At 32.8% G+C, this 21,754-nt stretch overlaps 1 protein-coding gene across 1 annotated transcript; it reads left to right on the forward strand.

Moving 5' to 3' along the window:
- Positions 1-15,559: 15,559 nt before the first annotated feature.
- Positions 15,560-17,933, forward strand: LOC136844261 (uncharacterized). The gene is made up of 4 exons (XM_067113249.1): positions 15,560-15,600; positions 16,072-16,152; positions 16,470-16,521; positions 17,178-17,933. The coding sequence occupies exons 2-4, from the start codon at positions 16,090-16,092 to the stop codon at positions 17,576-17,578; spliced, it is 516 nt and encodes a 171-aa protein (XP_066969350.1). The 5' UTR covers positions 15,560-15,600; positions 16,072-16,089; the 3' UTR covers positions 17,579-17,933.
- The last annotated feature ends 3,821 nt before the right edge of the window (positions 17,934-21,754 follow it).

Here is a 21,754-nt window from a genome sequence, read left to right on the forward strand (position 1 = left end):
ATATATATATATATATATATATATATATATATATATATATATATATATATATATATAGTATTTTTTTTGTAACTGGCTCTCAATTTGAAATTATCTAGCTTCCTGTTGATGGGTGTAATAATGTTGTTGTCTGGGACCTTTATTATTTTCTTCCCTTTCAAATGTTCCTTTTCTATCGCTTCCCTCTCGCAAAAATAGTTTTTTCTTGTCTTAATGTGTGCCCATTCCAACCAGTAGTTAGGGTATCCTAATCTCATAAAACTTTCCCTCATCTAAGAATTCGGGACTGTAAATCCTATAAGCCCTGATGGCCAACCCTGTCATTACTCCCATTTTAACTTCTTTCCTATGACTGGAGAAAAAGACCACAAAATAGACTGGGAAAATATGAATTTTTTTTACAGGAACACTAACTAACAAAATGGCCAGACTGATGGTAGAAAATGCCTTCAGTCTGGCCATTTTGTTAGTGTTCCTGTACAAAAAAATTCATATTTTCCCAGTCTATAGGAAAGAAGTTAAAATGGGAGTAATGGCAGGGTTGGCCATCAGGGCTTATAGGATTTACAGTCCTGAATTCTTAGATGAGGGAGAGTTTTGGGAGATTAGGATACCCTAACTACTGGTTAGAATAGCCACACATTAAGACAAGAAAAAACAATTTTTGCGAGAGGGAAGCGATAGAAAAGGAACATTTGAAAGGGAAGAAAACAATAAAGGTCCCAGACAACAACACTATTACACCCATCAACAAGAAGCTAGATAATTTCAAATTGATAGGCAGTTACAAAAACACCATTAGGAATAAAATAGTTAGAAACAAAAAGTTGGTAGAAGGGGAAGAGGTAAGGGGGTGGGTTTTGCATGGCAGTGTCTAGACTGTGAAGAGTGTTACTTCGGTGAAAGTGGCAAATCCTCCAAAGAACGAGGAAAACAACATAAACAAAATATAAGGCACTACACTCAGTTGTCAGCCATTGCCAAGCACTGTGGGGAAAAAGACCACAAAAAAGACTGGGAAAATATGATTTTTTTTGTACAGGAACACTAACAAAACGGCAAGACTGACTGAAGAAAATGTCTTCATAACATGCGCAAACAATGTAATGGCAGGCAATACTGGAAACGGATTTGAAGATAACCTACCAAGAAAAAGCTTATACCATGTACTAGAAAAGAGGACACTCAAAAACACAAGAGATCACATGGACGACACACAACCAGAAGAAGCCGCAGGTAGAGAAAGGTCAAGGTCAAGAGGGCGGGGCCGCACAGGAGAAGGAAGATAATCACAGGATTAAAGAAGCCAGCATACGAAATTGGAAAAATAGGGGCTTTAATCCACTCCCCCACACACATATGAATACAGCTGGACTGCATGTCTGGTCATTCTACGGATACTTGATGGTGAGGACTGTTAGTCCTAGGAAGCTTGTAATCCTTTTCCTGAATAAACATCTCTGCTGGATACCATCTGGTTTTAATGAGGTCATGTTAGTACACACACACACACACACACACACACACACACATATATATATATATATATATATATATATATATATATATATATATATATATATATATATATATATATATACATATATTTATATTATTATATATATATTTTATATATATATATATATATTATTTTTATTTTTTATTATATATTATATGGCCACAGGAAAAGAATGAAAGGAGTATCAACCGCTTTCGTGTTCTTTCAACACGTTTTCGGGTTACAATGCTAAAAACACGGAGAATATATATCAAAGTAAACATAAAAGTTGAAAAAATGCAAACACAAATATCCAAGAGCCGGTTAAAACTAGTAGAGCAGGTATAGAACAGCTCAACAGGTGATTAAAAAGAAACACTTACAAATCTCTTTAATAACAAATGCGTCTAGTTTGTACATACCCTGGCTTACATTTAGTAAGTCACCGTGGTATTTAATAAAAGCAGATTCAATAACATTTCTACGAGTTATATTGTTACAATATAAAACAACTTTTGTTCTTTCCCAATGAGTCATATGATTAAACTGATTAAAGTGTAAAATTAATGCATTCGACATTTGTCCCGTTCTCACATTATATTTGTGTTGTTTAATTCTTGTCTCCAGTCCCTTTCCAGATTGTCCTTTATAAAAACACTTGCAATTCATGCAAGGAACCCTGTAAATGCAGCCCTGAGAAACTCTGGGAGAATTCCTTATTAATATATTTTTCAAGGTATTTGAAAATTTAAAAAGAAAATTTTAATATGAAAATTCTTGCAAAAATTTGGAACCCTACATAGGAGATAACTACATGCTAAAATAAGTACATTTTGACTGTTAAAAGTCATTCTGGTAGTTACTGAATAAAAAGTTTTTTGTGCTTTTCGCAAAGCACAATCGACAAAATATTTGGGGTATTTTAATTTTTCTGATATGTTAAAAATATTTTCAAACTCTTCCTGAAGAAATTCAGGGCTTCAGATACGTAAAGCTCTTAAAAACATGGAAGAAAAAGTGGCCTTCTTTACTTGATTGCTATGATTAGAGTAATAATGGATGTATGAATTCACATTTGTAGGTTTCCTATAAACTGAGTATTTAAAGCCATTTACAGTACGGTGAACATTTACATCTAAAAATGAGAGGCACCCATCATGTTCTTCTTCATAAGTAAAATTAATAGAAGGTACCAAATTGTTCAGTTTAAAAAGAAATGTATTCACATTTTCGGTTAGAGGCCATATACAAAAAATATCGTCTACATATCTAAAACACAGAACACCATATGGTAAAATATTAGGTAAAAATCTAGTTTCAAAAAATTTCATGTATAAATTACTTAAAACAGACAAAAGAGGATTTCTCATTGCCATACCAAATTTTTGTGTATAAAATTTTTCATCATGTATCCAGAAAATTCTGCTCCCCAGTCTGTTAGCTAGGAAGTCAAATTTCATGGCTGCTGGAGAGAACCCCGCTAGGGGGGACAGATGTAGGCGTCCTAACCCCAATATTGTATAATATTGGGAGACAGAAAGCCGTTAGGCTAACTATTAGTCTTAGCTATAAGACCTTTGTGCTGGCTATTATTTGCTTCTTTCAGATGTACCGCTGTCCTTTGCCCACTGCTAGACTCAGATGGGGCCACTGTGACCTGTCTCCGTCTCACTCCGCTCCAAACCTCCACAGCGCAAGGTCACATCACTCTTAACAGCGCTAAGCTGGTGCTGTTCTGTCTTCCTCCCACTGTCCATGTGTTGGGACTTCTGTGGCCTGAATCCATCTTTTGCAAGCAAGCTTCATGCACAGATGCAATAAGGTATGTCTTGAAGTTGCAAGTAACTCCAGTGTTCTTTTCCATGTTCTAAATTTCTCTCAATTTTCAGTATTTCCAACTTTTCATTCTCCCAAACAAAGTCCCTTTGTTTTCCACAACCTAGCACACACATCTTTCCCCATGACTTGTTCCAAGCCTAAATTAAGTTTGTTCTGTGATAATGATTAGAACATTCCAACCATAGTGTTACCATGTGCTAATTAAATCTAATTGATAATTACCTCCATCGTGAATAATTAATTTCATGTGAGACAAGTTCTTTGTGTAAATGAATGCTGACTTGGAATTCTTTTACAGAATCCTGTTATCTGGCTCTTCATGTTCTGCCCCTGCCCTTGTGAAACAATTGCCTTAGAAGACTCAATTCCATCTTCTGACATCAACAGTATACAAGGGCCACGTGTTAAGCCTCTCAGCGTTATCGTTGTGCTAATGTAAAATAATTTTGTCAACCAGTCTTAAGCACTTTATAAGATTTGTGTTAACCTTTTATCTGTTTGCTAACTGTAGTTATACTTTTTATTGCACATTGCATGTGCCTTGATTGCTGAACTGCCAGCCTGTCCATAGTAATTTCTAGTTGCAAATCTGTAAATAAAGTAATTTAATCTAATTGACTGGTTTGAAAGGCGAATTCCCATTTTCTTTGAATAGAGGTAATTTCAAGGTAAGTCATACTATTAATTACATTTATTGCTTATGTTCTGAGATCTAGGTGTTGGCCCTTAAAGCAAATTACATTCAAAACTCAACTTAACTTTCCAACCAGACTCAGAACATAACAATATATATATATATATATATATATATATATATATATATATATATATATATATATATATATATATATATATATATATATATATATATATATATATATATATATATATATATATATATATATATATACATATACTGTATATATTTCTTCTGGGATTATCAATATCCCGTAGCCTGGAGTAATTTCTTGCCCCATAATTCTGGAAACCCGTTTCCTAACTCTTATGAGACGTCATCAATCATTTGTGAATAGACCCGGAGACCATATTTATAGATAAGACAAGTACGTGATGGATGATCACCAAGTGATGGTGATTTTTTTTGGCTGATGGCACTGCAAATGGGATCCCTCTCTTCAAAGGGACTATTTCTATGGTGGTAATAATTTTATCGACCAGAGGTCGTCAGTTGCCTTTTCAAAGTGTTTGCATGCATGGGTTTTCCTGATGGCATTGTGGTAAATTGGTATTTATGTTAATAATTGTCTGCATGTTTATCTGCATTATGCATTTGTCGTCAACGAATGAGTGTTTTCTTTTCTATTGTTTATGTCGTATTTGTTTACTTTTGACATTCCGAGTATCCGTTACTCTGTTGACTTCCGTAATTCTTTGTGCACTGACCTTGGCTGAATAAAGCCATGAGTATGCATTGAAGTTTTTATAACAGGTATTTTTATTTCATTACTTTGTATGTTTACATACAAAGTAATGCTATATAACCCTTGAATGGGTCGATCATAAGTCATGAATGAACGAGAATTGGTAAATTATCTGGTCAACTCAACGAAATCTCCAACCTGAGGGTGAGAAATTTCTGATTTAGAAATGGAATAACTTTTTTGACTTCCCAATCTAGTTTCATGGAATATTGGTCTGGCACTGTTCGTGGACCATTAAAAATACATGTGGTTAGTGAATATGTAGTTTTTAATACATAATTTTGTATTTTCGACTGCTTCTGGCTTGCTTTTGCTGCTTTGTCATTTATTAAAAAAATTTCTGAAATATGCTTAATTCTTCTTATTAAAGAAAATGTCTGAAATATGCTTAATTCTTCTTACAGCAAAGGAATTAAAATAGGAAAGGAAAATTGAGAACCTTTGTCTATTATGACGATTTGACACTGAAATAATATTCGTATAAAAATAAGAAAAAAGGCAAAAAAAGGAAAAAGATTTCCAGATAATTGGATGTAAATTAAATATAAGAAAATTTACAAAGAAAGAAAATGATAACATTATTGGAGATAACATTCACAGGAATTTCCAAAGGTAACATCTATTTTATAGAAGTCAGCTTACTTCACATCAATGAAAAAACGGAACAAAAATGTTTTTGCATTACACCTGATAATATTCTATAACATCCCAGCATTGCCGAGATTATTTTGAGTTACCAGTTATCATAAAGTTACAACTTAATCGAGGATTTACATCAGTTATTTGTTATATTGAACATTTAAAATCATCTATCAGAGTTTGATAGGCTGATGAAAAGAGTAAACAAACCATTGTGTGAGGGATGAAGAAAGCAAAAACCAGGGAAGCCTGGACAGATAGAGTGGAAGAAATATTGCAAAAGAGTGCTCAAAGAATGGTGCAGTGTTTAAGTAGGTTTGACTCATTAATGATGGGCCTTATATGTACGCTTATGAATTAGTGAATGTTCTGTTTGTTTTCTGGTTTTAAAGTAAGGCTATGTCCGTTATTGTTGTCTTGTCTCTTCTCGGGAGGTACCCTGTGTTAGGTGAAATGACTTAACATACGTACATATATACATACATACACACACACACACACACACACACACACACACACATATTATATATATATATATATATATATATATATATATATATATATATATATATATATATATATATATATATATATATCATTGACAAGAACTTAAATATATGATCATGACATATGTATGTATGTATGTATATATATATATATATATATATATATATATATATATATATATATATATATATATATATATATATATATATATATATATATATATATATGACCTCAATCATTGACAAGAACTTAAATCAATGCTTTTGTGATCACACTGACATACACTTCCTTAACACTTATTCAGTATACTTAATGAACAAATTTGTTTATCACATTTTCTTATAATCAATCTCCAGCTTCATAAGGAAGACTAAAACTGAACACCTAAGATTTAATTCAATAATTACTAAAGACAACATTCCAGTTATGAAACAGCTTTTTCGCTACCCAGTAAAACCTAAGCAAACGAAACTCTTGACTTTCGTCTTCCACCTTTGAGTAAATAGTAAATGCAAACTTTGTCACCATAAAAAGGCAGTTGCAAGAGAAAAACGGATAATGAGGCGACAAATCCAAGATGCAAATTTGTGCTTTCAAGAAAAGAAGACCAACAGCGTCACGATGAATCCTTTCGCACTTTAAAATTTCGCAAGATTTTTTTTATAAGAGTTGTGTTACTTATTCCCATGACAAAATTTTGAAAGGATAACTATCTTATTAGAATCGTGTATGAGAACTTCATCTTATACCTCGGCTCCTAAGTATGTTCATTCCTTCCAATGCATTTGAAAATGAATGTTTTATGATTTCACTGTCAACTTTCTCCTTTTAGTTTTCTGTAAAAGGATCTTAAAAACTACTGATGCTAGAGGGCTCCAAATTGGGATGTTGATTATCTACCCTTCATTCATCAAACATACCAAATTGCAGCCCTCTAGCCTCAGTACTTTTTTATTTTGTTTAAGGTTAAACTGGCCATAATCGTGCATCTGGCAACGATATAGGACAGGCCACCACTGGGCCGTGGTTAAAGTTTCATGGGCTGCGACTCATACAGCATTATACCGAGACCACCGAAAGATAGATATATTTTCGGTGGCTTTGATTATATGCTGTACAGAAAACTCAGTTGCACTGAAGGAATTTGCGGACATTTTTTACTTGTTTCTGTGGTATATGTTTGCTACTTCTCATTCTGTTAGCTCCATATACAGCTCCATCAACGATTCAACAGTTAAAGGCAAGACCTTAATTTAATTTCAGATACACACACACACATATACATATATATATATATATATATATATATATATATATATATATATATATATATATATATATATATATATATATATATATATATATATATATATATATATATATATATATATATATATATATATATATATATATATATATATATATATATATATATATATATATATATATATATATATATATATATATATAAACGTATATATATATATATATATATATATATATATATATATATATATATATATATATATATATATATATATATATATATATATATATATATAATTACCGTCCTTTAGACCGTTTGTTTTTCATTTTCCGTATTAATAATTCGATACGACATAAAGTAACAGAGATAGAACTACAAGATGCTTATGGGAAGATAACTGACATTTCTCACACCACTCCCCTAGTCCCTATGACTTCCAAGTATCAAATGAGCAAGTAATTTGTGAGCGTTCCCAAGGTAATTGAAAGCACCTGGCCAAATCTGAGAATCTTCACTTATGGGAAGTTAGTTACCCTTCTTGCACATTAAAGAAAAGCCCTTTGAGACTTCACACCCTCCAAATATTGCTAAAACAGTCCCCAGTCAATTTCCCTGAGAACCATTTGGGGAAGATTAACCCTGGTCTGCTACCTGCAAACACCTGTCCCGCACCTGCATCTCCACCCTCAGAACCTCGACTCTTGAATCTAATTACCTCACTATTATTATCTCTATTCCTCGAACCTTTTAATGACCGGCTTTCAACGACCTTTCAGGTACCTGCCAGGATTATCCGCTTTCCCCATTACAGTGGAACCATCAAAATACAACCACCGTCGATGCCGATGTGGTATAAGTACTGGCTCTGACGGGACATCCATGGCTAGTGTATTCTACGTCTCTCTGTCACGTATCCTGCTGGACAGGGACTCTGATCAAGTCCACACTAGACGCCCCTGTGATGCTGTTACTCTGAAGGTGGTCCTTATTTAACTGCCTTGGACCTTGAGCGCTGATGACTCTGTAACCCAGAAGCGCCTTTCTGCTTTTCATCTGATCCCTCTATGGCGGGGAACTGTACGTGGCGCTGCTTCCATTGTTGTTCCTGCTATGGGAAACTGGCTCTGATCTACTCAAGTCTTCTCCACAGACCAAAGTAAAGTGATTGGAAGTTGTTTGTCTGGCCTCACCATTCTTGCCTTTTACTTGAATTTCCCACCTATTCTCCTGTTCTCTTATCCATTCCCTTTTGAATTCTCCCTCAGAGATTCTCGTGATTTTGACTGTGGTGTATTTGTTCTTATAATATTGTAATACCAGTGTTAGTCTTATTTATGCTTCGACTGCAGTGTTAGAAGTTCAATGATTGATTATCCTCAGTGTTAAAGATCAGTGTTTTGTTGCCTGCTTTCCATTTTGCTTAAGTATTCCAGTTTAATTTTCACTTGTAATTCTCTCATATGTTACAACATCCCCTGCATTGCAGATCCATGTTGTGAGTAACCCGTTGTGTGAAATCACCTGTAGATCAACAGTGCCATCATCTTGCAAACCGCATGTGCCATATCCAGTCAAGATTTCTGGATTCCCAGAGTGAACGTTGCTTTGCCTATACAGTACTCCATCTTGTACTATCTATGGATCCTATTCCCATTTCTATGAAATGTGTTAGCCTAGTAAGGCATAGACACAGCTTTGTAGTGTGGCACTCTTGTTTGTTGATTGTCATTCAGTACAGTAATTTTGATACTGCCATGGAGCTCTAGTGATAGTTCCTGTATGTATTTCATCTTCTGATACCTTTAGTGAATTACATGTTTTAAGTGGACATCCTAAGTTTACCTGGAAACCTTATTTGTTGATACTGATTTGTGTTAATTTCACTAAAGTATTACATTCTCATCACTGGAGCGTGGCCTGATCAGTTGTTTCCAAAGGCACAGTTTGACGTTTCCAAAGGCACAGTTTAGGGCTGTATATATATATATATATATATCACACCTCACGGTTTCTTATTTTCACCAGATAAATGAATCACGTACAAAAGTGATAATAATCATATATATATATATATATATATATATATATATATATATATATATATATATATATTATGATATGGTTTTTATATATCGTGATTTCCTTTTCTAATCATCGTATATCCACCTTTATTTATATCATTCTTGTTCCCCATTTATATCTTACCTTTACAACACTTGAACAGTCGCTTGTTTATCATTTTTCACGGACACACGTGTGAACAAGACACTATACATTCTCACAGCGGCAAAATCCTGGAACACATTTGTTCAACTACCGTTCTAATTTCCATAATTAGAATTCATCACCTATAATTCCGTAGCCTATCTTCGAATGGCATGAGGAAGTCCAACGTCTAATGGCGCCAGTGAGAAATACAAAAGCTTGTAAAGAGAAAAAAATGTAGGCATAAAGATAAAAATAAACACATCCCTATATTTTACGGAACTTGTATAAGACTGAAAGTCTAGAAAGTGTCAACTATATGAGATGAAAGGCTTCTGTACTTGTTATTCATCCCTTGAGTTTATATCATTTTCACACGTCGTCTTGAGATATGAATCGTGCTCTACGTGTTGTAAGTGGCAGCTGGGCTCAGAATAGCAGCTGTCACAACAGTGTCGAAATTTATATGCCTAGTCAATCAGAAGGGAGATGATCTTCTGAATGGGTTTGAGTTTTTAGTACAGGATAGGCTAATAAAAAGAACTTTTTGACATACTGATAAAGAACTTTTTTATGAACATTTTTGAAAAAGGATATCCGCTCTTTTATATATATATATATATATATATATATATATATATATATATATATATATATATATATATATATATATATTGTTATATATATACACATATATATATGAAATTTCATATTCATATAATATTATAGCCGCAAATATATATATATATATATATATCTATATTTATATTTCGAGAATATACGTACACCGATGGAGAATTATAATTAAATTAAAAATGATGTTTTTACACACACGAGATTTTTCACCGGCAAATATCGCTTAATATCCAATTCTCTAACCTCGAGAAAAACGTACACCGATGGAGAATTATAATTAAAAATGCTTTGTCACCGGCAGGATTCGAACCGTTGCTTGGTTTAGACACAACGATAGACAGTGACTTTGATCTCTTAGACATCAGTGGCTACGCGGAGCATAGGAATAGAATATGGGAATGGAATATAGAGTTTAGGCCAAAGGCCAAGCACTGGGACCTATAAGGTCCTTCAGCACAAGGAAAGAAAATGCGAGTACAGTAGGTAGGTTTGAAAGGTGTAACAGGAGGAAAACTTTCGCAATTGCACTATGAAATAACTGTTAGGAGAGGCCGGATAGCAAGATGGAAGAAGATAATGTGAATGGAGGTATAGTAAAAGGAATGAAAGGGGGTTGCAGCTAAGGGCCGAAGGGAGGCTGCAAAGAACCTTTAGTAATGCCTACAGTGCACCCCGTTAGGAGCACTGACGGCGCTACCTCACTACGGGGAAGATAAAACGCATTACAAAATAAAATTATGTAAAATAAATCTTTTTAGGACAGAATGACGTAGCACAATATTGGTCTTTCCTTTCTGTACTTGATTCAATCAATTTCTATATTTTTCTGTTGTATATTTGTTTATGTTTTTTATGCACAATAATATATCATAGAACAGTATTAACATCAAATAAATGTATTTAAATTATTTTCTTTCAAAACTTAATTAATTTCTATGAATATTTACGTTTTTGTCTATTGATACAGATACATACTCTGGAGATCATAGCAATATACGGTGAGGGTTATGACACGTATGGCGGTAGTGTCACAGTGCCTCTCATTTTTCATGAGCTTTTCATAATTAGTATTATCATTTAAACTTACGATGAAGTTGTTCTGGCACGATGGAAATTATTATTAACATTAATCGCTTAATAGTTAAAAGGAATACTAAATACGTAGATTCGACGCCACGTTTTATTCATCAATCGTTCAAGAAAATTTTCTCATGAATTGGCTATTAAATTATGATATAAAAATGGCAAATATAACAACTAAAACTTTTGGTGCACCTTTCGAAACCCATGAGATATTTTAGTCTGATAAACAGGCGGGGACAAAATTTGCCGAGTTCCTTCTAAACGCATCTCAAACTATTTAAAAAATAAATAACACTCAAAAATAAAAGTTAACTTCAATTTTACTTATATAAACATTTTAACTGCCACCTAATCTCTGATATCACGATGTTACCGAGGACAATTCACTTTCTTTGGAGACTACTGGATAAAATAAACAAATAAGAAAAAATAATACATCCGTTGCAACTGTCGTAACGGAATGATCATGACGACAGCATGGAAGATGGGCGATAAGAATATTGAATAGCCCGAGTTATTATTTTCTATTCTCTTCCCTTGTTTTTATCTTCTTTGACACATGACCATTCGTTAATGGTCTTTTAGATATGCTCCATATGGCTCTTAGCTAAAATTAATGCTAATACTAATATTAATAATAATCTATATTTATAAAGTAAAATGCAATCTGTATCCAGTTATTTTTCCCGTGTTAGTGTGAAAAGTTCAATGTTTAGACTTACCGTGGTACAGCCCAGGGCCCACCATTTTCAACAATGATTTATACATAAGCATACAAAAGAAAGATATCTTGTGCGTAACGTCTCCACGCGCGCTACTTGCTTTCTTGTCACTCTATTATATTATCATCATTTCTGACGGTATAGGCACACTAACAATAGACTCACGCTTCACATTGGCAAAAAAAAAAAAAAAAAAAAACCCTAAGCCCAATTAGTGGTGAGCTTTACAGATATGAGCTTGCATATGATAATTTCGTTCCGAATGCATTCATTTCTATATATACTCCGTTAACCTCGGCTCTATCCTTGAACATGAATTAAAAGGACATATATAATTTTGATTTCTTGGTTTGTCATAAAGGCTCAAGGTCAGGTTTCATGTTAAATGGTTCTGTTACAGGAACGGAGAAAATGATAAACTCAGATTTCTGTGGTTATGCTTTTCATGAATATTCAAGACTAATTTCTGTGCGGGCTATTTAGGAATGCTGCTGGGGAAGGACATACGCGTTTGCTGAACCACACGCGTGCGTGCCACTCATGCACGCACATACACACACCTATCTATTTGTATATTATATATATAGACATATATATATATATATATATATATATATATATATATATATATATATATATATATATATATTAACTTTATCACATACACAATTGTTCTGTGCATTAGTAGAATTACTAAAAGGACCTCATTAAAACTGGATGGTATCTAACGGAGTTTTTTATTCAGGAAAAGTGACAAGCTTTCATGGACAAACAGTTCACATTATCAAGTACCGACGGTACCAATTCATTTATCACTTATATAAATTCCCCTTTGGTGATAATTCTCCATCGGAGATATTCCCGAGGTAGCGTGAATTTGATATTAAGCGACATTTGTAGCATCATGATTGTATATAAATCACGGGGTGATAAAAAATTTCATAATAAGAGCTGCGTGTTCCAAACGTACCATCGAACTATCATGGCGGAGTGGGTCATTGACGAGGCTAAGTACAATTTCCCGCTCACGACGGGAAAAAACAGTACAGCAGACTCGGTAATGACTTATACCTCTCTTGATGGCGCGATGGTAACGTCAATGGAGTCACTGAATAGGTCCGTGTCGAGGGTTCATGTCCCGACGGTACCAATTCATTTATCACTTACATAAATTCCCTTTCGGTGATAATTCTCCATCGGACATATTCCGAGGTAGCGTGAATTTGATATTAAGCGACATTTGTAGCTTCATGATTGTATATAAGTCACGGTGTGATTAAAAATTTCATATATATATATATATATATATATATATATATATATATATATATATATATATATATATATATATATATATAATGTGCATGCACAAGTACATGTACATACACACACACACACACACACACACACACACATATATATATATATATATATATATATATATATATATATATATATATATATATATATATATATATATATATATATATATCTTTATATGTATATATATACATATATATTTATTTAAAATTATGGTGCCTGTTTAAAGCAAATGCATCTGGGATGAGGTGCTGGGACAACACCCTCACCCCGATTAAGCAAATGGGGTTATGTGTCGACGCTGCCTGTCCACGCCTAAAGATGCTTAACATTGTATATATATATATATATATATATATATATATATATATATATATATATATATATATATGTGTGTGTGTATATATATATATGTGTGTGTGTGTGTGTACATATATATATATATATATATATATATATATATATATATATATATATATATATATATATATATTCATATATATATATATATATATATATATATATATATATATATATATATATATATATATATATATATATATATATATATATCGTACATATTATATCATACTTATGTATGCTGGTGAAATTACCTATTTCATTTATGTTAATGAAGGGGTTAGTTAAATTAGCTTAAGGACTGGCCTAAAAAACCGCAGAAAAATCCGGAAGAGAGAGAGAGAGAGAGAGAGAGAGAGAGAGAGAGAGAGAGAGGAGAGAGACCCTAATTAAGTATAAAAGGTTTATGTACAAAAATTTGTCACCAAATTTGCAATCTCCACAATTCAGTAAATTTATTCTTTACAGTATTGTTATTCACGAAAGGGCTGAAGAACCGCAAGTAAAAAAAAAAAATATCGTGGGTATCTCGTTCTTTCTTACTTATATCATCAAAGAATGTGTCCTTAATCAACTGCAGGCATTATGTCCAAAAAGAAAGACAGAGAAATAAAGAAAGAAATCTCTCGGACAGCGGAGGTCATTTTCAAGGTCATCCCCGCTGAGTTCCCAACGAGCGCTTTAAATCTCTTGGTGCCGCCTTACGTTTATCTCAGGTGTTTCGCGAGTTCTTTCCTGCTGAGTCACATGCACTCGTGTTATGACTTCATACATGTGTGAGTTGCCGGACTGTGCTCTCTCTCTCTCTCTCTCTCTCTCTCTCTCTCTCTCTCTCTCTTTCTCTCTGTCCCGATCGATGTTGCACGATGTCATTGCCAGCACACGTGGATCTGTGGGTTAGGATGATTTTCCTGAGAACAGAGTTATAAATTGTGGTAATCCTTCCTCGATCGAAAAAGAAAGATGTTATTATTTATGATGGTAGCCTTCCATAGATTGTGTTATTTTCCAGGGTGTTACGTATGATACAGCTTCTATCTATCTATGTTATTTATATTTAATGGAAACTGAATAAACTCTCAAGTCCTAAAATATTTCAGCATATTAGACAAGAAAGCCTTTGCCAGTTTTCTCGCAAACTTTGAAAGAAAAATATGCAAGAAAGCGAAAAGAATTAAATTAAAGGTAAAATAAACATAAACAAAGTACCGTAACACAACATTCTACGAGTGTAAAGAAATCTTCCCCAAATAAGGAACAACTAGACTGGGCAGAAATAAACGGATCGCTAGAGCCAGGTACCATTGTTACAAGATTCCGTATAATGGTGACGGTAACAGAACAGACCTTGGTAATTGCGGTTTCCACGCAGCGCATTGATCCCTGGTAATTACAAGCAATGTCACACTCCTATAACACTTTTTAGCCGCTGCTGTTAAATAAATCTTTATTGTTATCTAAAATGAGACTTCAAGAGCGCAGCCCCACTACAAACAGGTGAGATCTGCAAAAAAGTGTTTACGTTTTTCCTTTTGTACAGTGACTATTAGATTTCATTATATATGATGAAAAATTTTGAATAAATGCATAACTAACAAATGTGAAAAAAGAAAACACAGCATTAACGAGGATGACAGAGCAAAGAAAGTCTCGTATACTGAAGCAAATTATTGACAGTCAAAAGCAGTAACTATCGTTATGTCCGAAATTCAGTTGGGATTCTATTTAAATATATATACGTAAACAAAAGACCTCATGTTAATAATGATTAATGATAGGACAATAATTGTCATTCCTCCAAACCCAAATCTTACAAATAAGCGCGGGATTATTATCCTAATGCTCAACTGTTACTTTGCATTCCTCATTCATTTTAAAGGATGACATTGGGATTAAAAGAAACGAAGCTTAATGACTGAGTATAATTCGTCAAAACCAACAAATTACTGAACCTAATTACTGCAGCAGTGACAGAAAATGCCTGGGGGGTTTGTTCTGAAGTATAAATTGACTCAAGTGGAAATAAGGCGACATCAGAACAGCTCAACGTCCCCTTCAGAGGAGTGAGAGGATACTCATCCGGTAGGATATTTCGTCAAATCTGATTTGGAATCAAAGGACGCTTTTTCAGCGGTATTTGTATATATATTCTGTCGACTTTCATTATGAACAAGGAGCCCGTGTATAATTATTTCACTATATCTAGATATCAAGAGTCGACTGGAATTGACCCGATATTGTGATCCATGAATCGTAGAGAAGTGAGATATCAACTTTCATAAATAAATATTTTACTCTTAGAATTCACTTGAGGTCCGTAGTGGTCCATTGCTACGTCTAGAAACTTAAACCCGATGAGGCTGCTTGTTCCTTCTAAAGCCAAAAGAAATAGCAGTAGGACTATTTTCCAACAAGGTTTTAAATGTGCCTGCTACTCCTGCCAACATTTGTACTGTTGGTACTTAAGATCTGCTTCTCAGTAAGACAGAAGGAAAGATAAATTATGTTGTTAACTGGAGAAAATGTTTACATATATATATTTTTCCCCATTAGGCACCCATTACAATTACAATGAAGGCGACTTTCCCTTTGGTTGCTCTAATATTGATGACTACAATGGACTACTTTGCCCAGGTAAGCAATAATAATAATAATAATAATAATAATAATAATAATAATAATAATAATAATAATAATAATAATAATAATAATAATAATAATAATAATAATAACAAAGTTGGTGTCACTTTTATTATTATAAAAGAATTATTTAAACTTCTGCCAACACACTTGGCGGAACAAACGAACAAATTTCCCAAAATAATCAATCCAATCGTTATGAATTAACAAAATTATTCATAAGACATCGATACTATTCATTCTTATTATGATAATGGCGATACCCATAAAACCTATATTCATAATTACCTATTTGCTTCTTAACTACTTAGGTAGGAGCGCAAGAGACCAGCACAGTACGTGAGGAAGTGACGGAGTTTCCACGTAAGTAAATATTTTATCATGGCAATTAACATATTTTCTTTGAGATGATTAAATTTATTCCTAAGAATCATGAGATTGTCACAACATATTTTATATAATCAATTAACTGATTAGGATAATAGTTTCATATCGATTGTTTTTGTCAAATAACTAATCAGCCGCATACAAGGCAAGAAAAAACTTTTATTTTCATATGCAAATTTATTAAGATAATTTTGTTACTTTTTATGCAAGTAGTTCCAGCTTTGATAACGAAGACAGTGGCTGAAATTTTAGTGATTTTTGTAGTTGTATAGAGGATAATTCTGTAATTATGTTTTCATCGTATATAATCTGAATTATTATAGTCTGTTGCTTTTAGAGATGTATTGCTAGTCGTAATAGGAGTAGTAATGTGAAATTTATAGTAGTAATTTAAGCAGACATTATAAACAGAAAATCTTTGAAAAAATTTTCAACCGTGTATATAAATTCATATTTAAATGACAGCAATTGTTATGCAGATATCAGTAAGTTATGACTTAATAACTGTAATCATTTGATGGAATTAATAATGAATATAAAGTTCATAACTTAATACAGATATTTGATTAATTAGGTAAAATGAAAATTATTTGTCAAATACTTCTTATTATTTATTTTCTGATCTTTCACAGCTAAAGAAAGGCTCTGCGAGAGCCAATGCACTGACTCCTCTGGCAGGACGGGCGTCTGCAGGGAGAGTTGCCAACAAGGCGAAACTCAAGTAGGTGGCAACTGCCCTTCTCAGCCAAGCATTTGCAAACTACTGACAATCTGTCCAGACAAACCATGCGTCTGCTGCGTGAGGGAAGATAAACTTCCAGTCTTCAAAGAAAGCTTATGTACTGGCGGCCGTAAAGGTGAATCCGGCACTTGCAGGAAAGCGTGTTTGCAAGGAGAGAAGAAAATCGCCGACACTTGCGGAAAAATTACTGAAGACGGAATCGCTGGCGCTCGTGTTTGCTGCGGAAAAGGTGACGGAATTACTCTTTCCTCTCTTCCTGCAGTGTTTGAAAACATCACTGAGTCACCGTAGTGATTAGAATCCTGATTTTGTCACTTGGTGCATGCAATAATAGTTGTTCACAAAGCCTTTCACTCAATTCGATTCTGGAGATGAATTCTCTATTTCCTGCATATGATGAATAAGAGAAATATTTCCACTTTATATCTGAAAAGCAAAATTCATAAGTGTAGCAAAGAGTAAAGTTAAAAAATAATCTTTGTCACGCATGAGATATATCTTTTCTAATAATCAGATTATTTGGTGTAAATACCCTCTAAATTAATACATATATTTAGGTTCTACTTGAATTTACATTAAATTATTGGTGAAGGGATTTCATTTGTGAGAATATGTAGAGAAAACGAAGGTAAACGAACAAATGAGTATGGATTTTGCCTTCTTACAAAATATATGGAAATAAAAATGTGAACATAAATGTTGCTTCAATTATCACATCAAAATATGTTAGTGTTATTGAAATCTCTATGTAGAAAATAGAGGATATATATACAGTATATATATATATATATATATATATATATATATATATATATATATATATATATATATATATATATATATATATATATATATATATATATATATATATATATATATATATATATATATATATATATATATATATATATGTATATATATATATATATATATATATATATATATATATATATATATATATATATATATATATATATATATATATATATATATATATATATAATGTATATATATATATATATAAATATATATATATATATATATATATATATATATATATATATATATATATATATATTTAGTTGTGTTCTTCTCAATCACATAAAAAATATCTCGATGTACTCCACAATGAAAACAGAAGGATAGGGAAAACAGAGTTCTTAATTGGGGACAAATTAAGAACTTCTATTTCCTTTTTCTCTGGTTTCTCCTTCATTTCATTGAGGAGTACATCAGAGATATATATATATATAGATATATATATATATATATATATATGTGTGTGTGTGTGTGTGTGTGTGTGGTTGTGTGTGTGTGTGTGTTGTGTGTGTAAAAGTGTGTATAACTGAATTTGAAGATATGGAGTGTTATGAATGTATAAATAAAGGCAAATGCCACGAAGGAAATGTAATGTTGTTAGCACCTTTTGTTAATGTATTTACCACCTTCAAATGTTATGATGTTCCTTTCTTATTATTTATTTTATTTGTTGTCTATATAAAGAAGTGTACTATTTCCTTTGTAGTTACTTTATCATTTCTGGCTTTGTTGTTATAGTAATGTTTGAGTCCCAGGAGGCTTAGGAGGACACAGTGTAGTTTTCTTACTTCATTTTCACACTAGCAAAAATAACACTGTACATATACAAGTTAAATATATATACAAGTTAAGTAGTATGAGTATGAATTGAAGTATGAGCCTTGCTTTTTTCTCAACCCACAACTGCTGAGGTTCACGACCTCACTCCTCTGCTTCTCTATCTTCTATCTACTGCTTTTCTATCTTCTCTTCTGCTTCTCTTCCTTCCTTCTTTGCCTCTTGAAGGTTCTTGAAAAGGAAATGCCCATCCCACAATAGGCGGACCATAGCTTCTGTTCCGCCTTGTTAGATGTCTTAATTGGTTGGAGATTATCTAACGACGTCCCTTTGGGTGTATCTAGATGAATGAATCCCATTCTTCATAGGAGGGACTAATGACGTCACCAGAAGTCTTTAAGTTCTGGCGAGAGTTGAAAGGTAAGCTCACAGGTGAGACGTTTAACCCTTAAGGGATGGCATAATTTATGAATGTGCAGCACCCCAGACCGGGAAAACTTTGAGGTCAGCAAAATAAATTTTACCAACTTCTATATGTTTTTTCTTATAAATAAATTTATTGGATTTTGTAAAATTATTATTACTGCTCACACAATATCAAAAAAGATAAGAAATAAAAGCAGTAACAAATTTTTTGCATATTTGTTGAAGAATATTCATGTAAATTTATGAGAAGGAAGATTCAGTAACTTTTTTTATTTTACATGCTTTTTCTAATATTTTTTGCAGTTTTCTTTGTAAAATTACATTTACAACCGACATACTATCGTAAAGACAAAAACAAAAGGCACCAGCAACTCCCCTTCGTATATTTACGCAGCAAATTTATAAAAAGACCATGAGAGAGAGATGCAGTACTTTCAGCCCTTCAAGTCACAAGCATTACTGATGGCTGGAAAGACGTCTGTGGCAACACTGGTAAGCGACTCTCAGGTCAGTATAAAAGTTGCCATTAGTGAATTAATAGCATATAGAAGTATTGGCACCTCGCCCTATTCTTACCATATCGGTGTTTAATATTGTTTCACACTCAGGTTTAATCCGTCCGTTTCCCAATCCTGTTTTACTTCACACTCCAGGCTCAGTCCGTCCCTTTTAGGTTAAACGTTGTAACCCTCAAGGGACGGCATAATTTATCAATGTGCAGCACCCCAGACCGTGGGGAAACTTTGATGTCGGCAAAATAAAAAAATCACATCAATGGAAATGGAGAGGACACGTACATTCATTAACTGTATAAAATAAAAAAATTCTAAAAATTTTCCCTATCTTCCACGAGAGAAGTTGAAATGACTATTTACAACCCTTTGTGGGGCCTCATTTGCAAGACAACCGTAAATTTTACCAATTTATATATGTTTTTTCTAATAAATAAGTTTTTTTGAGTTTGTAAAATTATTATTACTGCTCACACAAATCAAAGGCAAGAAATAAAAGCAGTAACAAATTTTTTGCATATTTGTTGTAAAATATTCACGTAAATTTACAGAAGAATATTCAGTAACTTATTTTTTTACTTTACATGCTTTTCCTCCTAATATTTCTTTGCATTTTTTCTTTGTAAAATTACATTTACAACCGAAATACTATTGTAAAAGACAAAAAAAAAAAAAAAACAGCAACCCTTACGTATGTTTACAAGCAAATTTACAAAAGACTCATGAGAGAGAGAGATGCACTACCTTCCCACTTGAAGTCACAAACATTAATGATACTGAACTCTCACATCTGTATAAAGTTGCCATTAGTGAATTTATAACATATAGAAGTATTGCACCACTGTTTCGATTCATTATTACCATAACAGTGGCGTAATTTACTCCACACTGAGTTAATCCGTCCACCTCCAAGCCTATTTTACTTCACACTGGAAGCTCAATCCGTCCACTAAGGGTTAATGATTGTGCTTAGATTAAACTCACGCCAATGTTTTACTACGTAATCATGGCACAGGAAGTATTGTTACTCCCTCTCTCTCTCATGTCCTTATTATTTCATTCTCTCTCTCTCTTTCTCTGTCTATATATCAATCTGTCACTGGTTCTCTCTCATTTCCTTTTCTCTCTCTTATAGTTACGCTATTCATAATTAATATTCTTCTAGCTATCATTACAGAAAAGTGAAACAACAGAGTGGTTGCTAAGCCTTTTGACATACTAGTAAAGGACCACATGTCGAAAGGCCTACCATCCACTCTATTGTTTCACTTTTCCTTTGTAACATTTGCCTTTACATGCCACACACACACACACACACACACACACACACACACACACACATATATATATATATATATATATATATATATATATATATATATATATATATATATATATATATATATATATATATATATATATATATATATATATATATATATAAATCAGTATGAATACAAAGGCCAAAACCAGAACACCATTTTACACAACTTTATTAGGACATATTTCGAGCAGTACTCTCATTCGTTATCAACCTACAAAATTAAAATGACGACATTACAATTCTTCTAATAAAATTCAAAATAATGCAGTAAAATTACTGTGAAAAAATAAGACTACATTTAAAAGATGGCTAATCAAAATAAATAAAAGAATAAAATAAAATAAGGCAAAATACAAAAATTTCAGTCACAAAAACAGAAGGTACAAAGGCATAACAAACATACTAATTAATAACACAAAAATGAGGTTACAGCCACATTTCTAGCCAAAGAAGGCTTTATTTTGATGGTGTATAGAACTTCCTAAAATGTCGGAGGTCTGCAGCAAACTGAGCAGTGGTTAAAACAGAAAAATCGTCAATATGTAAAAGGGATGACCAGTCTCCTCTTTGTGTTCTCTAATTGCACTGTAACTAGGCCTTGAAAGATAA

The sequence above is a fragment of the Macrobrachium rosenbergii genome, chromosome 12 (genome assembly GCF_040412425.1).
Source record: "Macrobrachium rosenbergii isolate ZJJX-2024 chromosome 12, ASM4041242v1, whole genome shotgun sequence".
NCBI classification, from domain to species: Eukaryota; Metazoa; Arthropoda; class Malacostraca; order Decapoda; family Palaemonidae; genus Macrobrachium; species Macrobrachium rosenbergii.